General features: G+C 44.0%; 1 protein-coding gene across 27 annotated transcripts in view; it reads left to right on the top strand.

Moving 5' to 3' along the window:
* Positions 1-19,833, top strand: part of DLG2 (discs large MAGUK scaffold protein 2) — an 891,570-nt gene that overhangs the window by 665,823 nt on the left and 205,914 nt on the right. For all 27 annotated transcript variants that reach the window (XM_053385482.1, XM_053385478.1, XM_053385484.1 and 24 more), the window contains one exon: positions 2,494-2,663. In XM_053385482.1, coding sequence (XP_053241457.1) covers positions 2,494-2,663 — 170 coding nt within the window. The remainder of the gene's footprint in view (positions 1-2,493; positions 2,664-19,833) is intronic.

Raw genomic sequence — 19,833 nt, 5'->3', positions numbered from 1 at the left:
GCCAAAGTATTGGAGCCTCAGCTTCAGGATCTGTCCTTCCAGTGAGCACTCAGGGCTGATTTCCTTCAGAATGGATAGGTTTGATCTTCTTGCAGTCCATGGGACTCTCAAGAGTCTCCTACAGCACCATAATTCGAAAGAGCCTAAGTTAGCCATATCTATTAACTTCAGTGTGTCTACTCCAAGTAGGACTGGCACTGAATACTACCCATAGGGTGGGATGCATTGTAGTGCTAACTCCAGCACCATAATTCAAAAGCATCAATTCTTCGGCGATCAGCCTTCTTTATGGTCCAGCTCTCACTTCCATACATCACTACTGGGGAAACCATAGCTTTAACTATACGGGCCTTTGATGGCAAGGTGATGTCTCTGCTTTTAAAGATGCTGTCAGTATAAGGTAGCTTCCTTTATTGAGGGAGGGGTCATAGCTCAGTGGGAGAGCATCTGCCTTGCATGCAGAAGTCCCAGGTTCAATTCCCAGTATCTCCGGGGAGGGATGGAAATGTTCCCTGTCTTGAAAAACCCTGGAGAGCCACTACCAGGCAGTGTCAAAATTACAGTGGGATGGATCAATGATATGACTCTGTATAAGGCAGCTTCCTATGTTCCTTGTCTGCTTATTATGAACATGACTATCAATATATATGCCATCTGTGCAAGGTGGGTTTTTTGTGGGGTGGGGCAGCAACATTGGCTCCTCCTACTGACTCACTCCCAAGCAAGACAAGGGACAGGCAAAATGGCTCCACCCCCAAGAGGCAAAGGTGGTGACCTTCCTTCAACCATCTCAGCTGCTCACTACCCTCGTCCTGCATTTTGCATCCATGGGTGTGCACATCAAGCGCATAAGAATGAAGAAATCCTGTTCAAACTGGAAAAGAGGGTGTTAAACAGCCTCCCTGGGAGGGAGTGGTTGAAGTGTCTTAACTAGAGCCGAGCTGAAATTACTCATAGGACATTTTAGGGAGGCAAATTCTGGTGATTTCTTTTTTCTCGTTCTTTTCAAAAGCTGAGAGCTGCTTTGTGGAATGTGGAACCATTTTTTATTTTATTTTTAAAATTACCCCTCACGATGCTCCAGAAATGACGCTATGCCTGGGGCATTGTGGAGGATGCAAAACAGTGCTGACTGGGAAAATCTTAGGTGGGAAATGGTGTGGTGCTTCTGTAAGACAATGTTGGAAAAATTCCCTGCTCCTGGACAATATTAACAAAATGAAATCCCCCAATGATTTCTTGCATTAAATTAAAAACAAATAAACATCTATTTCATATTAAAAACTTATTAACAACATTCCAGAAGAGGGAATGGGAGGGAATCTCTTTCTGCAGTTTGCCAACTCTCGAAGAATAAGTTGTTCAGTTTTGTTTATTGGAAAAACTCATTTAATAACTGCACTTATATCTCAAATTGCCCCACTGTAGTCCTAGAGTTATGCAACAGAAGAAAGGCCTAATGGATCAGGCCAATGTCCCATAATGTCCAGCATCCTGTTCCCACAGTGACCAAGCCAGGTGCAAGATCACGTTACCCACTTGTAATTAACCAGCAACTCATGTTAAGAGACATACAGTCTCTAATGTTTCTCCCACAAATCCTTTGCTTCTGCTCTTCCTCCTCCTCCCCTTCCTCCCATCTCTTAAGTATCAACCATGAACTAGGCAGTCCTATCATCAATTCTCTTTTTGCTGCACTAACAGCCATTTTGCACTGGCACACACAGCATTTGAATAAAAGATATGAGTACTTAGGGCTGCCATACATCTGGGATACATAGCCACGATTTGTCCATCGAACATGGTGTCCAGGCATATGGCAGCCTATATTGGAATTGTTTATTTTTGGGGTGATTCCCCCCCCAAAAAAGGTTAAAAGCTTTGTTGTTGTTGTTGAGATTTTGCACACACAAAAAAAGAGAGAGCCCAACAGCTTTTGTGTGCCGATCGTCGCTTCTTGAAATATGGCAACCCATACTAGCGCTTCGTTTATTTTATATGCCAAAAAATAAAAAGGGAATGGAGCCATGAACAGTGTCTGCGTGTGTGTAATATACATTTTAAATGAGCAAAGGGCATATTGCTGGATTGAGATGAAAGCCATCAAGTGTTGAATAGAGAACCAAGGTGGCCTTAGGTGTATTAATTTCAATAAGTAATTTCCTTATGGAGTAAAACTCCAGCGTGCAGCAGGGTGCCTTTCAATACAATTTCATTACGGAAGGGCCTTCTTTTTAATAGTGCTGGGAAGAAACACGCTGAGTACAAAGGGATGAAGGGATTTTTTTTGGCAGGGGGGTGAAGGGAACACATCTATAAATGACTGCCAAAGGGACCTCAGAAAGATCTGATTTGTTCTTATGCAAATGGGGTGTATCTATCATGGTCTATCAATGCCTTTGCCATTCCCTAGAAAATATTCCAGTGAATCTCTTTCTCGGTTTGGCATCAGAAGGCTCAGTCTCTCTGTTACATTGTCCTCCTCCTCTCCAGAGTCAACGACTGCATCTTGCGGGTGAATGAAGTCGACGTCTCCGAAGTTTCGCACAGCAAAGCCGTCGAGGCCCTGAAGGAAGCTGGCTCCATAGTGCGACTCTACGTCCGTCGGAGGAGACCTATTCTGGAGACTGTTGTCGAAATCAAACTGTTCAAAGGGCCGAAAGGTAATGAGGAAATCCTGAAAGAAAAGTGGGGGGTAGGCGGGGAGACACAGGAAGCTGTCCTTTGGCCAGATCAAACTGTGGTTGCGCTGGGATGTTTGTGATGTGTTGGGTGAGCACCATGCACAGTGCTCCATCTTTATCACATCTCTATCCTGCACCGAGGGCTCACTCATCCAGACTTCCTTTTGCATTGTGCTTCCAGACACAGGCCTGTGCTTTAAAGTTCAGTGTATGAGCAAGGTTGTTTTGTTTTGTTTGCCCTGGCACATTCCCTGGGAAAACCCACATTTTACTGCTGAATCAGAGCAAATGGCAATCCACACAAAAAATATAATAAAAATTCCAATTGCCGTTGGCTCCAAATCAGCTGTAAAATGTAGGTTGCACCAAGAAAAGCACCAGGACCAAAAGAAAAGAAAAGAAAAGAACACTTTCAGACATAGAGCTTTAAAGTCTGGAACTGGACCTAGAAATTCATCTCAAAATGAAGTCTGGATTAGCCCTAAACCACAGTTTTCCATTACACCTGAACCAGGAAACTCTGGTTTAATGTTGGTTTATGAACTGTGATAAGCCACGATTAGATACTGATGCCTCCCTCTGCACATGCAGAGTTGTACCTTCCCCATGGATGTAGGTCTCACAGCCTCAGTGCAGGATTAAACCCTGTGGAAGCTCCTAGGCAGTCAAAATCTCGGGGGGCCTCCTCGCAAATTATCTCCTAATACGTTTTTAAGTTTGCCGACCAACCATTTTAATAAGCCGATTTTATTTCACGAAATAAATGTTAACAATTATTGATGTTATAAAACAAACCAAATCATGATCAAGATCCAATCGATATTATTTTGATCCCTAAAAAGTGGTGCCTATTTGGTAACCCGCCACTGCGGAGCCGGACCCCCAACAGCTCACCATGGGCTGACCTGCACATTGTGCCCATTTGAAAGCATCACTGCCATTCGGAGTTAGTTGGTTTTCTTCAAATTGTATTTAGCCTCACTCCCTCTGTGTTCCGACTGACATCCGCATGCTCTGCACTTCCTACTCCTTGTTCCACACCATTGGCTAGTGGGAGTTGGGAAATGCAAAACATGATGATGTCAGGACTTTGGGTGGCGTTGCTTTATGAAGCAGAAGGCAAGTAGCTTGAGATGCCTCTTGGCAATGTTTTGTTTTGAATCAGCAGTTCAGTGTCGGATGCAACCCCATATTAGAGCAGGGCTGGATATTTAAGCAGGTATTTGACACAATTCTCAGTTTCTGAGGAAGATGGATGTGAAAAGAACTAAAGTTAGCATATTTGTTTAGCTTTTGATAAAGCAGCAGGAAATAATTTAGCTTGGTGTTACCTTGCAGGGGGAAAAAGAAATTAAATGCTGGCACTCTGGTGTCAAGATCCTTGTGAAGATTTCAATTTTACTTGTGGTGCCCGAAACAATTCTGCTTTACTAAGTTTGTGTGTGTGTGTGTGTGTGTGTGTGTGTGTGTGAGAGAGAGAGAGAGAGAGAGAGAGAGAGAGAGAGAGAGAGAGAGAGATGGACAGACAGACAGACAGACATTATATGCTTTTATAACCAGCTGTTGTTTTTAACTGCTTGGTGTTTCAAATACAGTGGTGCCCCGCAAGACGAATGACTCGCAAGACGGAAAACCCGCTAGACAAAAGGGTTTTCCGTTTTTGAGTTGCTTCGCAAGACGATTTTCCCTATGGGCTTGCTTCGCAAGACGAAACGTCTTGCTAGTCTTGCGATTTTTTTTTTGCTTCCCTCCCCCTCTTTCTAAGCTGCTAATAGCCTTTTAGCAGCTAAGCCGCTAAGCCTTTAATAGCCGCTAAACCGCTAATAGCGCTAATCCGCTAAGCCGCTAATAGGGTTGCTTCGCAAGACGAAAAAACCGCTAGACGAAGAGAATCGCGGAACAGATTCTTTTCGTCTTGCGAGGCACCACTGTATTGATTTGATCATTCATGCATTCTGGATACGAGATTCGCTCACACACATATGCATTAGCACCTGAATTTTGCTGTTGACGTAGGATTTCCATTTCACCACTGCAGCTGGCTGAAAAGCGGATTTGATGTTATGTGAAGGCTCCCTCTAGTGTAAAATGCCGTGATCCATTTCCTGCTGGTGCTGCATTAAAATGGCAAGCAAGCTGTCCCAGGGCCCCATCAGGGCCCGCTGATGTTGGCACCATCTCTTATCATTCCTTACGCTAGGAGCCCGGGAGACTGCGAGGCACCCTTATACATTTCCCACAATGCCCTGGGGGTGGTGGTCCATTGGGCACTCAAGGGCATCGTGGGAAATTGCAAATGGTGGCTTGTAACCTCTGCTGTCGATTAAGCCAGAAGGCAAGGCTGTGTTGTGGGCAGCATGAACTCTCAGGACCATCCCAAAGCTCAACAGAGTTCCTTGCAACAGTGGCACCTCACCTGGTCTACCTGAGAGGAAGAAAAAAGGGTGGGATTGTGCACTGTTGGTCTCCACTGCCCAAAGGGATGGAGGTGCTATTGTGGGCTGACACCACAGGCTTTGTGTAGCCTGCAGGTCAGGGGCTCCCCATCTAATATTATAGTTTCAGATTTGTATGGTGTGGTTTTTTATAAATAAATGCTATGCTTGTCTTTATAATTTTTAAGCTATTATTTCGGAAACTTCCTGGTGTCTTTCCCACCATTAGGGTTTGCTAGAGTCGAGACTTTCCTGTTTGACTGGATTTTGTATGGTTGCTATTATTATTTATTAAACTTACTCAGGCATGGGAAGCAATTGTTGGTTCCTCTGTAGTGCACATTTTGAAGGTGTATCCTGTGTGGGATTTTGCTTTGTTCCTCAACTGTTCCCTGCCTCTTGCCCTCAGAAAGAGAGTCTAAAAATAGAAATGTATACATTATTGGGGGCAGTGCTTTTTTTCTGGGAGGACGCAGGGGTACACATGCGCCTAAACATTTTGTGAATCTAACGGGAGAAGAAACTTTTAAAAATTAGATTTTTAGTTTCTTCTCTAGCACAGTGAATCGTCAGTTCCATTGTTACCCCCAATGGCGGCCTCATTTTCTGTCATGGGTTTCCTGAGTCTCAGACGGAATCAGAGTACCCCTAAACATTCTTAAAGGGGGGAAAGCACTGATTGGGGGATCCATCGTATTGCACTCTCCAGTTGCTTTTATTTATTTTTAACAAAAATAATATACCACCAGATCATAACAAAACTTCTAAGTGGTTTACAAGAAGTAATAAACATTATCTATAAAAACAAGTAATTAAAAACAATTAAAACCAGCAGAAAACTAAACAGGTATTAAAGCAAATCAACACCAGCGTGTCTGGATAGGCTTGCTTGCCTGAACAAAAATATTTTAAGCAAGCGCTGAAAAGAATATAGGGAATCATTGGAATCTTTGGCGCTCCCAGCAGCTTACAAGCAGGGATGTGTTGTTGCTTTTCTGGAAAAGTTTCCTTGCTTGCCTGAACAAAAATATTTTAAGCAAGCGCTGAAAAGAATATAGGGAATCATTGGAATCTTTGGCGCTCCCAGCAGCTTACAAGCAGGGATGTGTTGTTGCTTTTCTGGAAAAGTTTCCTTTTCTAAAATACATTGCTTTGGGAAATGTTCTCATGCCTTTGAGAGTGGTTTACTTTTGCATGTTTGTTTTACTTGCATTTAATAAAGAAAGCTAAAATCTTTGAAACTGTCAAGCTTGCCAAATGTCACATTTACAGTTAGCAATCCTGCTCATGAACTTATAAAATGGATCAAAAAAATTTAAAGAGGAAAAATAAAGCAGTGCAAAATTTGCTGTTTTTTATAAGAATTTTATTAGTTTTCAATTACAGTCCAATCATAGCCTCATTATAACAATGCCAAATTATAACACAATTACTAATACCAATCGTTCAAATACCAAATTATATAATTTAGGTGGACCCCCAAATGCTAGAATTGATGGTTTGATGATTTCATTATTTCTGCATTCCAAAATCTTATTAATTTCAATTACATTCCGGTCAAAATAATAATCCCTTATACAACAACTGCAATATTAATAACTCCTATTCATGTTGACACATTAAGTGATTTATAAAACACATGTGAGGCACTCAAACTATATCCTTGTTCTTCCTGTGTGTGACAATCAAAATCTGCCGTTTCAGAAAGTTTCCACCCCATGTCATTGCTTCCAAATATTTATGCCTCCCCCCAGGAAAAAAAAACCCTTAAAAATGGCAAAATCAATAAAATGAGGTCCTATTGCAGCAGATAAAAACTTTTGAAAAGTTTTGTTTACTTGGGACCCCACCCTAAAGCTTCATGCTGCGGGAGTGTGTTGCTCCCGGCAGAACCAGCCCTATGATAAGGCAAAGTGAGACAGCTGCCTCAGCGGCTGATACTGGAAGTTGGGGAGTGACAAGATCTATGAGTGCCCAGAACCCTCTGCTGCCCTCAAGTGCAGTTCTTCCATTGGCAGTGCTTTTTTCCCAAGAAAAATAGGTGCCGGAATTCACCATGAAGTTGTTAACTTAAGTCACTGGGCAACTCAGGGCAGCCCTGAACAGATGCCAGTTTGACAACAGCTGCATTCACCACCCGCAGAGGTGCTAAAAATTATACCAAGCTGTCTCCCTAGCTGGTTTGGGGGTCACCCCTGGTTTCGGCACAGGTCAAATAAATGCGTCTCCCACCTCCCTCATTCTCCTAGATTCAGGCAGGTAACTAGGGCAGCTGGGAAGGGTCCTCTCACAAACAGGTGTGTGCAATGGTAGTGGCCTGGCTGAAAAGCTTAGAGGCCATCACTGCTATCAGGAGATGGGTTGAAGAAAGGAAAAAGTGAATTGGCCCTGCCCCATAGCTTGACCAATCGTGGCTAGGAGCTCGGTGGAGTCATAGGTGTAAAAACAGAGTGTGGATTCCGACACGCCAGCCAGCTTCTGTTTCAACTTGGAATGAATTTTATTATTACGGTCACAGATCAGTTCCGGCTTACTTACAATATCAGGAAAATCATAAAACACAACAGGAATACATTGAATTGCAATTGGGTATAATGGAGACAATTCAGATATAGCGGCAGTTAAAATATATATATTAAATCTTGATCACTAAAATTGTCATTTAAAACCTTAGTCGTTTTGGTAGTACAGCTTGTTCCCTAAGTTTTAGGGAACTAAAAGTCGCACAGAATTTGGCCACCCAAATTGACTTGGAAACGTTTGTTTTGGGCTTCTCAGAAGTACATAAAGGCAAGAAGTGGGTTGTGGGAGCACCAGCCTGCAATGGCACCCACCTGAAATGTGCCAGCACGCTTCGGCTCAAAAAAAGCACTCCCTTTCACCAGTTTTGGAGTAAGATTCAACTACCAGTCCAGTTTGTTTCTGAATGTGCCTTGGGGAAGGGCGCCATCTTGCCTTCATGTCAGACACAAAATGTCTTGAGCCAGCCCTGCTCCCTGTTGCAGAATTTATGCTGAGCATCACAAGGGCAGGAGGAGCAATTTGACTTGGGGGGAGGGCCTGGCCCTGCAGTCCTTTTCACTGTGCCTGCCCTCTGCATGACAGAAGCATGTGAAGAGTGCTCATCGTTTTGTGGTTGTTGTTGTTTTGTTGATCTCTGGTGGCCATTGCAATTGGGAGAATGTAAGAAGAGTCCTGGGACGCGGGTGGCGCTGTGGGTTAAACCACAGAGCCTAGGACTTGCTGATCAGAAGGTCGGCGGTTCGAATCCCCGCGACGGAGTGAGCTCCCGTTGCTCGGTCCCAGCTCCTGCCAACCTAGCAGTTCGAAAGCACATCAAGTGCAAGTAGATAAATAGGTACCGCTCCGGCGGGAAGGTAAACGGCGTTTCCGTGCGCTGCTCTGGTTCGCCAGAAGCGGCTTAGTCCTGCTGGCCACATGACCCGGAAGCTGTACGCCGGCTCCCTCGGCCAATAAAGCGAGATGAGTGCCGCAACCCCAGAGTCGGCCACGACTGGACCTAATGGTCAGGGGTCCCTTTGCCTTTAAGAAGAGTCCTGCTGATTCATTCCAAAGGCCCACCCTTTTCTCACAGTGCCCAACCTTATGCCCATGAGAAGTAAGATAAAAGAGGAGTCAAATACAACAGGAAGTGAGGGCAGGGAAAGGGAACGAAAGAGAAGAGAAGGGAGCACTCAACAGCTCAAGGCAGAGCTCACTGCGCTGTGACGCTTGAAGCAAGTCCATCATGAAGATTTATAAAAGGAGATCAAATTCAGCAGACAGCAACGACATGAGCAGTGTGCCTTTTCTGAAGCTTCTCAAAAGAGAGCCTGTTTTTTGTATTAGATGGTGTGTAAAACACAGGATCGGCTTATAAGCTGGCTGCAGATACCAGAAGCAGAAGCCCTGAAGGCTCTGGGAAATCTCGCTGGAGAAGTTCCCGCCAACCTAATCCTTTCCTAGTTGTCCTTCCTTTTGTTAGGGCTCCTGATGGCGGTGCTTTCTGTGTTTTGGATTTGCCCAAAGCCCTTTTTCATAAATGAGATTGCACAGAGCTTGCCGTGCACTGTGCACCTCATCGGTTCCCAGAAGCTGTCCAGCCTGCCAGTTGGCTTCCAGCTACTGGGCCCTAGTCAGTTCATCCCTTCTCTGCTTGCTCCCTACCCCTGTCAGTTTACACTGTCTGGGCCACATGTGTCAATTGTTGTCTCGCCTGCAGGCAGGGCTCTTGCTTTCTGAAGCATGAAGAACAAGGGAAAAGGTCACGTTTGTGCCAAAAATAGAACTGGAGAGAGGGAACCTTCGGGGTTCTCAACGGTTTCATCTTAGCTCATTGGTTTCTGCCGCTGCAAATGGGAGATAAGTTGCCTTGTCTCTGTGGGTGCTTCCAGATGGGCATTTGTTGTGGGATCAGTGCTGCTCACGCAGGCAAGTGCGCAGCATCCGCACATGACTTTGGCATCAAAATGCCAGCCGGAATCCCCCGTCTGAATTTAATCAAAATTTACCCTTTCTGCAGAAAATCCCTTAAGTTTCTTCTTTAAAAAAAAACAACAAAGTTGCCAGTGACCCATTAGCAACATCTGAACGGCCCGTTTGCGGCATCAAGTACTGGTTCCAGCTGAATCCCAGAAAGGAAACTATAATGGCCAACTTTAGATTTGGGCAGAACAGAGTGAAGCAGCCCCAGATCGCCCCATCAATGCTGCCCAGAGTGATCTGGAGTTGTCAGAAAGTGTGTGTTTGAGGGGGGGGGGCAGCCTGGCAGTAAGGTGAGGGGACAGCCAGCCTGCAAATGTCTCTCTCTCCCAGCCAAATGTTTAATTTGGGTTTTAAAACCCCACTTCATAAAGGATAATGGAAGAAAATGAATGCTTTTTATGTCCTACACAAGAAATCTCTGGACCTATTTGTCTACAATTTGGCAGGCTTAAACTCCTCATTAAAGTAGAAGGGAAAATACAGAATCTTGCTTTATGAACAGCAGCTAAGGAACCAAGTCCATAGATTGCAAAGAGTAGCTCTGAAATGGATCAGTGGGTTTTTTCTTTTTTTATTATAGATATAAGCCAAATCTTGGCCGCGTGTGCACATCTCTACTTATATGAACAGTACACCCTGTGTGACAAAGGTCATATACATCAAGGGACGGCATGAATGAGTGAATTGCATCTGAGTTGTCAAAGATAAAAAGAAGCGATGAACATGCTTGCATGATCCAGTCATGTCCCAGTGGGGTCAGAGCCCGGGATGTAGTCCAAGCAAGCCAGTAATCAGAGTCCTGCAAAAGCCTAAATAATCCAGCCTCCTGTTTTCTACAGTGGCCAACCAGATACCTCTGGGAAGCCTACAAGCAAAGTGTGAAGGTAATAGCCTTCCATTGCCCCAATGTTTATCCCCAGTGTTTTGTATTGATAGAAATGTTGGCTCTGATCCTGGAGGCAGCATATAGCAAGCATATTGTGAGAATTATGAGAGATGTAGTTTGTTAAGGGTGCTGAGAGTTATTGGGAATTCCTCTCCACAGCTGCAGAGAGCCAGTGTGGTGTAGTGGTTAAGAGCGGTAGTCTCGTAATCTGGGAAACCGGGTTCGCGTCTCCGCTCCTCCACATGCAGCTGCTGGGTGACCTTGGGCCAGTCACACATCTTTGAAGTCTCTCAGCCCCACTCACCTCACAGAGTGTTTGTTGTGGGGGAGGAAGGGAAAGGAGAATGTTAGCCGCTTTGAGACTCCTTAAAGGGAGTGAAAGGCGGGATATCAAATCCAAACTCTTCTTCTTCTTCTTAGAGTGGTTTTCACAATCAATTCCTCTTCCCAATCAACTTTTTAGGAGAAGCCACGACTGTTTAAAGTGGTATCACAATGCTTTAAATGTATGGTGTGAATGTGGCTATAGTCGCATATAATGGGAGTCCATTGGCCTAATTCAGGAAGGCTCTTCTGGGGTGTGGCAGTGCGACCAACCTCTGAGAAATTGTTGGAGTAATTCCCCTCCTTCTGCAGAAATTCTGCCAAAGGGTCCCCCTCGCATTTCTCTTCTACCAACCAGGGAGCAGAATTTGAACGGCCTTGAATGCAACGGGCATCATTAACGAGCTTTTGCAACGGTGGAGATGTCACTTTCCTATATGCCCCAGTATGGAAAAGATATCACAATAAGACCTGAAAACGCTAAGGAATGCATGCCCAACATCTTCCCCAGGAATTCCATAGCTCTGCAGGTTTCCAATTTAGTACAAGCAAGCAAACAAATGTTGTCTTCATGTCACTTCATGCTTATCTCTTGGCTCCATTGCATCCAGTTGGCACCCTTGCCTAGAACTTAAAACTGCTCTTATGAGCATGGTTTGACAGGAGATAAGCCTGGCAGGAAAAGTGATGCCCGTCAGAGTAGGTTTAGTTCCTTCCAGTGCCAGCTGGGAATCTGGGTAATCAGAAGAGCGGGCAGTCACTCCTGATACGGATATTTTGATTTGTGTGTTGCTTCCAGCATAGGGTCAGAGTAAGTAAAAGACGGATAAGGAAAGGGTGGGACTTCTGAGCTGAATTTGTCTCCCAAATTTTATCACATCCAAATTGCACACACAACCGCTGTTACATTGGGGAACAGCTCTCCAGAACTAATGCTTCTGTTGTTGTTTAGTCGTGTCCGACTCTTCGTGACCCCATGGACCAGAGCACGCCAGGCACTCCTGTCTTCCACTGCCTCCCGCAGTTTGGTCAGACTCAAGTGGTATCTTCAAGAACACTGTCCGACCATCTCGTCCTCTGTCGTCCCCTTCTCCTTGTGCCCTCCATCTTTCCCAACATCAGGGTCTTTCCCAGGGAGTCTTTTCTTCTCATGAGGTGGCCAAAGTATCGGAGCCTCAGCTTTAGGATCTGTCCTTCAAGTGAGCTCTCAGGGCTGATATCCTTCAGAATGGATGCGTTTGATCTTCTTGCAGTCCATGGGACTCTCAAGAGTCTCCTCCAGCACCATAATTCAAAAGCATCAATTCTTCGGCGATCAGCCTTCTTTATGGTCCAGCTCTCACTTCCATACTTCCATACATCACTACTGGAACTAATGCTTCAGGGGGACATTATTATTATTATTATTATTATTATTATTATTATTATTATTATTATATTTTTATTAACAATTTCAACATACCATCAAAACATATCATATTCGTTTTTCCCCCCTTTCCCCCACCCACCCTTCAAACCCTCCCCCCCGAGATTTCCCTCAGCTCCTCTTTCTGATTTCTCAGTACATATTATTCTCTGCATGTTATAAAATTTTACATATCCTTACGTTATCTATCTATCATGTTATCAACCAATAAGCTTATGTATGTTTATTCAAACCCTGCCAAGGAGTCCAGTTCATTTTGTTGTCTTTTTAGATAATTTGTAAAAAGCTTCCATTTTAAAGTCACAGTTGTCCTTGTCCCACAGTTTGTATGTCAATTTAGCCAGTTCTGCATAACTCATCAGTTTTTCTTGCCACCGTTCTTTCGTTGGGATTTCCTCAATCTTCCATCCTTGTGCTATCAAGACTCTTGCCGCTGTTGTAGCATACATAAATAAGTTCTTTATTTTTCTTGGTAGGTCTTGTCTTAGGGCTAGGATGGGACTTAATTATTATTTTAACCCCAAGCTGCTCAAGGCAACATATATGGCAGTAGGGGCATGTGTGAAAGGGTGGAGTCGACCCTGTAGACGCAGGCATCAGTGCTGCTTGCCTGGACAGCGGTTGCTGGGACACAGAAGCAGCAAGTCTGTAATCTTTTTTTTTTTTTAAAAAAAATATTTATTAAAGTTTTAAGAGTTACAAAAAGAAGAAGTAAGAAACATCATTTTAAACAAAAAACAATACAACACATCACAATAGGTAAAAAAAAGGTAAGCTACAAAAGAAGAAGAAAAAACAGAAAAATAAAATCCATTAAACAAAAAAGAAAAAACAAAGAAAAATACAACAAATCTTCCCATTACTTATCTTTCATTAGCCTATTTCCTTGACCTCCTCACACCTCCCTTTTTTGTATTCTAGATCGATTATCTATTTCAGCAAATCCTTTCCATCTTTTCAAGGTTCAGTCCTGTAATTTATCTTAGTATAATGTAGCTTTACTTTCCCTCCTTTCACCAATTAACAGTCCCTGTAATCTTAGAATTGTAGAGTTGGAAGGGAGCACGAGGGTCATCTAGTCCAACCGCCTGCAACGCAGGAATCTTTTTCCCAACGTGGACCTCGAACCCACAACCCTGATATTCAAAGTCTCATGCTGCATTGACTGAGCCATTCAGTTGGATAGTTGGGGTTGCCACTGCCATGGTTTGAAACCATGGAAGAGGTTTGAGAAAAGCACCTCCACTTGGTACAAGACAACTTCCTAGGGTCCCGGGACAAAAGACACAAAGACTTCTGTGCTGTGGAGAAAAAGACCAGGCTTTCCACATCATCAACTGGAAGAAAATCACCATGGTTTTGGAGAAACACACATTTTAGCTGTGTGGGTGAAGGCATTCTAAGGAGACCTTCGTTTCATCAACTCATTGCAAAGTTGGTTGGCTGAACAGAAGGCAGAGCAGCATGTTCTTCTGGTTTTTTCCCTAAGGCTCAGAGCTCATCTTGGGCTCTTCATTAAACAGCACACATATTTCAAGAACAGATCTTGCGTCAATTGCTTCCTTCCTTCCCCCATTCTTTTTGTAAAGTGACCTTTTCCCACATGCCCAATTTGAAAATACACCCCCCCAACTCAACACCCCCCCCAAAGCCTGTTCACTACAAGAATCAATGTGGTTGACTTCTCTTTTTTGGAAATGGTCAGTCTATCTCTTCAGATTTCAATCATTCTCTCTCCCACCCCCCACTTTTCTGTAGAATGCAAGTGCACATTTTCTGTTTTGTCAGGGTGCCCTTGGCAGCAGACACCCATGACTAATTGAACATGGCGATTGTCTGATTCTTTGCTTAGCTGCATTGCGTGGTTTGATTAGAAACGTCTCATTTTATGTAGAAAGACTGTGCCCACTTTCAAATGCCGTTACTAATGCAATCCTGTAGAGCCCCTGATTGTCGTCTTGCGGCGTTCAATTCTATTTAAGGCATTGCACAGAGTGTGGGGCGTTCATTGGATCTCTCTCCTGAGTTAGGGATGAGCAGATGTCCCATGTTCCATTTCATTGTTATTGTTCCGAGGGTTGACTGTGCTCCACACTCTGCCAGCCTCCCAATTTAATTTGGAGAGTTTTCTCAAATTAATTTCGGTACTGGCATGCTCATGGTTTGCTGGAGTTTTCTATTCGCGTTGCTGCTCCCCTCACTTCAAAGTTTCCAATCTGTACAGGTGCGTATGTGCACTGATTAAAATAGCACATAAAAAAGGTAAAGGGACCCCTGACCATTAGGTCCAGTTGCGGATGACTCTGGGGTTGCGACACTCATCTCGCTTTACTGGCCGAAGGAACCAGCGTACAGCTTCTGGGTCATGTGGCCAGCATGACTAAGCCACTTCTGGTGAACCAGAGCAGCGCACTGAAACGCCGTTTACCTTCCCGCTGGAGCGGTACCTATTTATCTACTTGTACTTTGACGTGCTTTCGAACTGCTAGGTTGGCAGGAGCAGGGACCGAGCAACGGGAGCTCACCCCGTCGCGGGGATTCGAACCACCGACCTTCTGATTGGCAAGTCCTAGGCTCTGTGGTTTAACCCACAGTGCCACCCATGTCCCTGCTCCTGCCAACCTAGCAGTTCAAAAGCACAAAGTGCAAGTAGATAAACAGGTACCGCTCCGGCGGGATTGGCAAGTCCTACCTAGTCCTACCTAGGCTCTGTGGTTTAACCCACAGCGCCACCTGTGTCCCTGCCCTCCAACAATTCTCCGATGAAAATATGAATGTCCTAAGGAAAAGTGAGACATTCCGGGATCAATCAGAAGCCAGGACAGTTCTGTAAATCCAGGATGTCCCTGGAAGATAGGGACACTTGGAGCATCTGAGTTTAGCTATGCGGAGAAGTCCTTTCTTCCTTCTGTCCTGAATCTTTCAACATTCAACTTCATGGGGTGTCCCTGAGTTCAAGGAGAGAATGTGAACCTCTCTGTTCACTTTATTCACCGCATGCATAATTCTATGCAGGAATATTGGAGCCATCATGCAGTAGGATCACAATTTCCTCTTGATTGTTTTTCATCAGTATTACATATATGCACATAGCAAGGAGGCGTAAACTGAAAATTGTGCATGCTCAGCAAATTCAGAGAGAAATTCAGAGAGGGAGGGTTTCATATGCAAGCCCTGTGATGAAATTGGGATACTCCTAGCAATAGAAATGTGACAACTATGGTTTCTACCAGACCTTGCCCAAAACAAGAGTTTGGCAGGCCCTGCTTAAGTAAAACACATGTTGAAAGTGTAGCTGGGTGAGATTTGTGGTGGGCGGAATTCCAGTGTGGCAGAGTGGTTAAAGAGTTGGACTAGGACCTGGAAGACCACGATTCACAACTCTTCTCGGCCACAGAACATACTCTGTGACCTGGGGCCTAACCTACCTCATAGGATTGGTGTGAGGATAAAATGAGGAGGGGGAGAACCACATATGCCACTTGGATCTCCTTGATGGAAAAGTGGGATATAATGCAAAATGTCATCATCACCATCTTTGCATGACTATTTGTGGAAGAGGGGGAATATTCCCTAAGATACGGCTGCTTTCTTGGTGTCAGTGGTGGGAAGCCAGCAGAGAGGTTATTGGTGCTGGGGTCCTCGTTGAAGGTTTCCCACAGGCACCTGGTTGGCTGTTGTGAGAACAGGATGCTAGACTAGTGTGGTGTAGTGGTTAAGAGCGCTAGACTTGTAATCTGGTGAACCGGGTTCGTGTCTCCGCTCCTCCACATGCAGCTGCTGGGTGACCTTGGGCCAGTCACACTTCTTTGAAGTCTCTCAGCCCCACTCACCTCACAGAGTGTTTGTTGTGGGGGAGGAAGGGAAAGGAGAATGTTAGCCGCTTTGAGACTCCTTCGGGTAGTGATAAAGTGGGATATAAAATCCAAATTCTTCTTCTACTAGATGGGTCATTGCCCTGTTCCAGCATGCTTTTCTTATGTTCTTACTCTTTTAATTAATCACCCACCCTTCACCCTAAAGTCCCAGGGTGGGTTACAACAATTACAACACATTAAAAATGGTTTGAAGCAACTTACAATCTCAAAACTTAGGGGATGTCCTAAAAAAAATGCAATTCAGCTTTCGAAAGACAGGATAAAGAGGTGTGTCTTCAGCATTCGCTGAAAGCTGTATAACATAGGTTCCAGTTTCACTTCTGTGAGGAACAAGTTCTACAACTTAGGGACTGACACACAGAAGATACACACACACACACACACACACACACACACACACACACACAGCTGCTGAGGCCAGTGGAACAACCAAGAGGGCCCCATCTGCCAATGTTAATACCCAAGGGTGTCCTAAGGGAAGGAGGTGGTCTTTCAGATATTTGGGGTCTGAGTCATTTAGAGCTTTAAACCATATGAGCACCTTGAACTGGGCCCAGAAACAAACTGGCAACCAGATTTGAGTTGTTGGAGTGACAGAGTGCAAATTCCAGGTGGAAGAGGGCTAGTCCTAACTTTAAACAGACCTAGTCTTGGGGAGCGGGGAAATTGGCATTCTGAGCACCACTCCCCCAGATGAAATCTTGGATTGTCTCTGTTTGAACCTCAGTACAATGAAGATCCACCAGGTTTAAATCTAATCTAATGCAATCATACACCTCAATCAAGTCTTTAAACGTCTGCTTTGCATGGCTTATGTGACCATAAATTTCAAATGCAGGCATATAGGTTCACTTTTCTTCATCTTTCCAGGGCAAATGATTCCCTCACTCCCTTGACTGAGTATGCAGCGTGAACTTAATAGGAAAAGAGACAGCTGCCATCGGTCTAGTGACCTGGAATAAATTGCAGTTTCCTACACTTTGATTCTGTTTCATTTCCCATTGGAGTTTACCTGCTAATGCTCCAGTGCAGAGAGTATAAGCACAGAGCCAGAAAAATGCAGAGGAATAAATTCTGTAGGAGAATAGTGTGTATAACATTTCCCTTAATCAGACAAGTTTTATCTAGGCCAGCACTCAGCCTTTGTCATGGCCAGCCAAATGCCACAGGACTTTATTTAGTTTTGTTTCCTTAATGTTTTAAGTGTTAGAATTCCTGCTCCATGATTGCAGTCATGGGATTTTTGTCTATCACATGACGGTATATGTTTTAACTCCACAGAGTGGGAAGTGACGGAGACAGGATGTTTGTGTTACTGTGTTCCGTGAAGTGGGACTATTGTCCTTTGTCTTTTTCTCTTTGCTGTCTGATGCTAGAGAGAGAGGGAGCCATGTTGCAGTGCTCCGTGTGTGTTTATATGTAAATAAAGTAGATTAGCCAAAATGCTGAGTTGCTGAGGTCTGTTACGCATGATGCACAAACTCTGCGGATCCCTAACTGTGCCGGTGTCGTTTGGCATCGGTCACTGTGATGTTCGGGCAGAAGAAAGGTTGTAAGCATGAAGCTCCCGAACGAAAGACCAGGAAGGAGAGAACATGCCAGTTGGGCATGTGTCTCTGTCAGGGTCCTACTCGAGTGTAGGCCGAGTTCCTGACATTAAATAGTTCTAAAACTTCATGCTTTGTTACTTATGTCTGGCGTAGTTCTTCAATCCATTTCTCATAGCTCAACCCACAAGAACCAGCCTGCTAGATCAGGCATAGGACAGTGGTCATTGCTAGTCTTACTCAGAGCAGACCCACTGAAGTTAATGGACAGGACTACATGAGTTCTTTTGGCAATATTCGGGCAAGCAAACATTTAACTGATAATGCCATTTAACTGTTGACAAAGCTGTGGTCTTCTGGGAGGCGACCCCCTAACCTTGAACGTCTCTTATATGGCACATGCTTTTGAAGGAGCAAAATACCGATCACTCTTTGAAAAACAATAAATAAGTGTGGGACTTCCATGAGTTCCTTTGGAAAGCCGTGAAGCATTCTGCTGATTGGATTAGATGTGGCATGGAGAGAATGGAAAGAGAAAATCGTAACGATTGAAGTTCCTCTACTCTAAATCTCCCAGCATGGAAAGCAACATTTTCAGAGCATCAGAGAGTAATCCCCATGCTCCCTCTCTCTTCCCAGAGAGAATGTGATAACTAAGATTTATGGCTTGTCTATCATTAATCACCACATAATTATCTCTGTTGATGAACAGTCAACAAGAGATGTCTACTCCGCTATCTTCCTCCCTGGAAGTCCCAGGTGTCCATTAGTTCCAGTGTTATGAAAGGAAGAAAAACTTTTCTCTTTCCATTCTCTCCATGCCACATATAATTATATAAACTTCTATCATGTCTCTTTCTTACTTACCTTTTCTCTAAACTATTTTTTTAAAAAAATTAATACACAAGAGCCCTTCTGCCCTTTAACTATTGATTTTCCGTGGGTAGAGTTGATTTAGGCCCAGTGATAGAGGAAGAGTGAAAAGGTGCCCATCTAATCCAATCAGCAGAATGCTTCACGGCTTTCCAAAGGAACTCATGGAAGTCCCACACTTATTTATTGTTTTTCAAAGAGTGATCGGTATGTTGCTCCTTCAAAAGCATGTGCCATATAAGAGACGTTCAAGGTTAGGGGGTCGCCTCCCAGAAGACCGCAGCTTTGTCAACAGGTTTGGCGTTATCAGTTAAATGTTTGCTTGCCGGAATATTGCCTGCCAACTTCTTATGAGGATGTCATGATGCTCCTTTCCTTTTGGACAGAAATTGATTCCTATGGTTATCAATTTAGAAGGAATAAATGACACTCAGCAGAAATATAGAGGCTGGCTCCTTCTCATGCTGAACAATCTCTATCATTCCGCCCTGTCAACTTCAGTTTAGATAGCATGCCCTAGACATGTATTCATTTCTTCCTTGGACAGTTTCTTTCCTGTGATTGTTAAATTGGTTTTGGCTCCAATCACAATGTTTAGGTTCCTCCTTCACAGTTCGTTCTGACCCTAGTATCATTGCAATGTATTATTGATTGATTGATTGATTGATTGATTGATTGATTGGATTCCCTACCCACCCTTCACCAGGGGTGCATTCCTACAGTTTAAAAATATAATATTAAAAACAGTGAAAAGAAATTACAGTCAAGATTATAGGGTGAACTTGTGTGTGTGTGTGTGTGTGTGTGTGTGTGTGTGTGTGTTACAGGTAGGTAGCCGTGTTGGTCTGCTGTAGTCGAAACAAAATAAAAAATAAAAAAATTCCTTCCAGTAGCGCCTTAGAGACCAACTACCAGTAAATTTGTTATTGGCACGAGCTATCATGTGCATGTGTGTGTATGTCCTGATAAAGGTGAAATCCAAAACATTTTCCACATAAAAACAACACGTCAGTTTTATAGTAACATATACCACTTGGTTGTCAAAGGGCAGGGTAAATAGTAGGGCTATGCACAGACCCTTGATTTGTGGCCCCAATTTGTAAATCCAGATCAGATCTGATCTGGATCAAGCTGGACCAATTCTAGCCTGCCCTGGATCAAAATCTGGATTGGGAAATTTAAAAATAGCCAGAAATCCCATTGACTTGCATTGCAAAACCAGAACGGGGCATAACTTTCTTGTTTTCTTCACACGGGGCATGAAATTTGGAGACATGACAGCCCGTAGAGAGGAA

The sequence above is a fragment of the Podarcis raffonei genome, chromosome 4, assembly GCF_027172205.1.
Source record: "Podarcis raffonei isolate rPodRaf1 chromosome 4, rPodRaf1.pri, whole genome shotgun sequence".
Classification (NCBI taxonomy): Eukaryota; Metazoa; Chordata; class Lepidosauria; order Squamata; family Lacertidae; genus Podarcis; species Podarcis raffonei.
The sequence above is the reverse complement of the archived record's forward strand: the minus strand, read 5'-3'. Positions and strand labels throughout refer to the sequence as shown.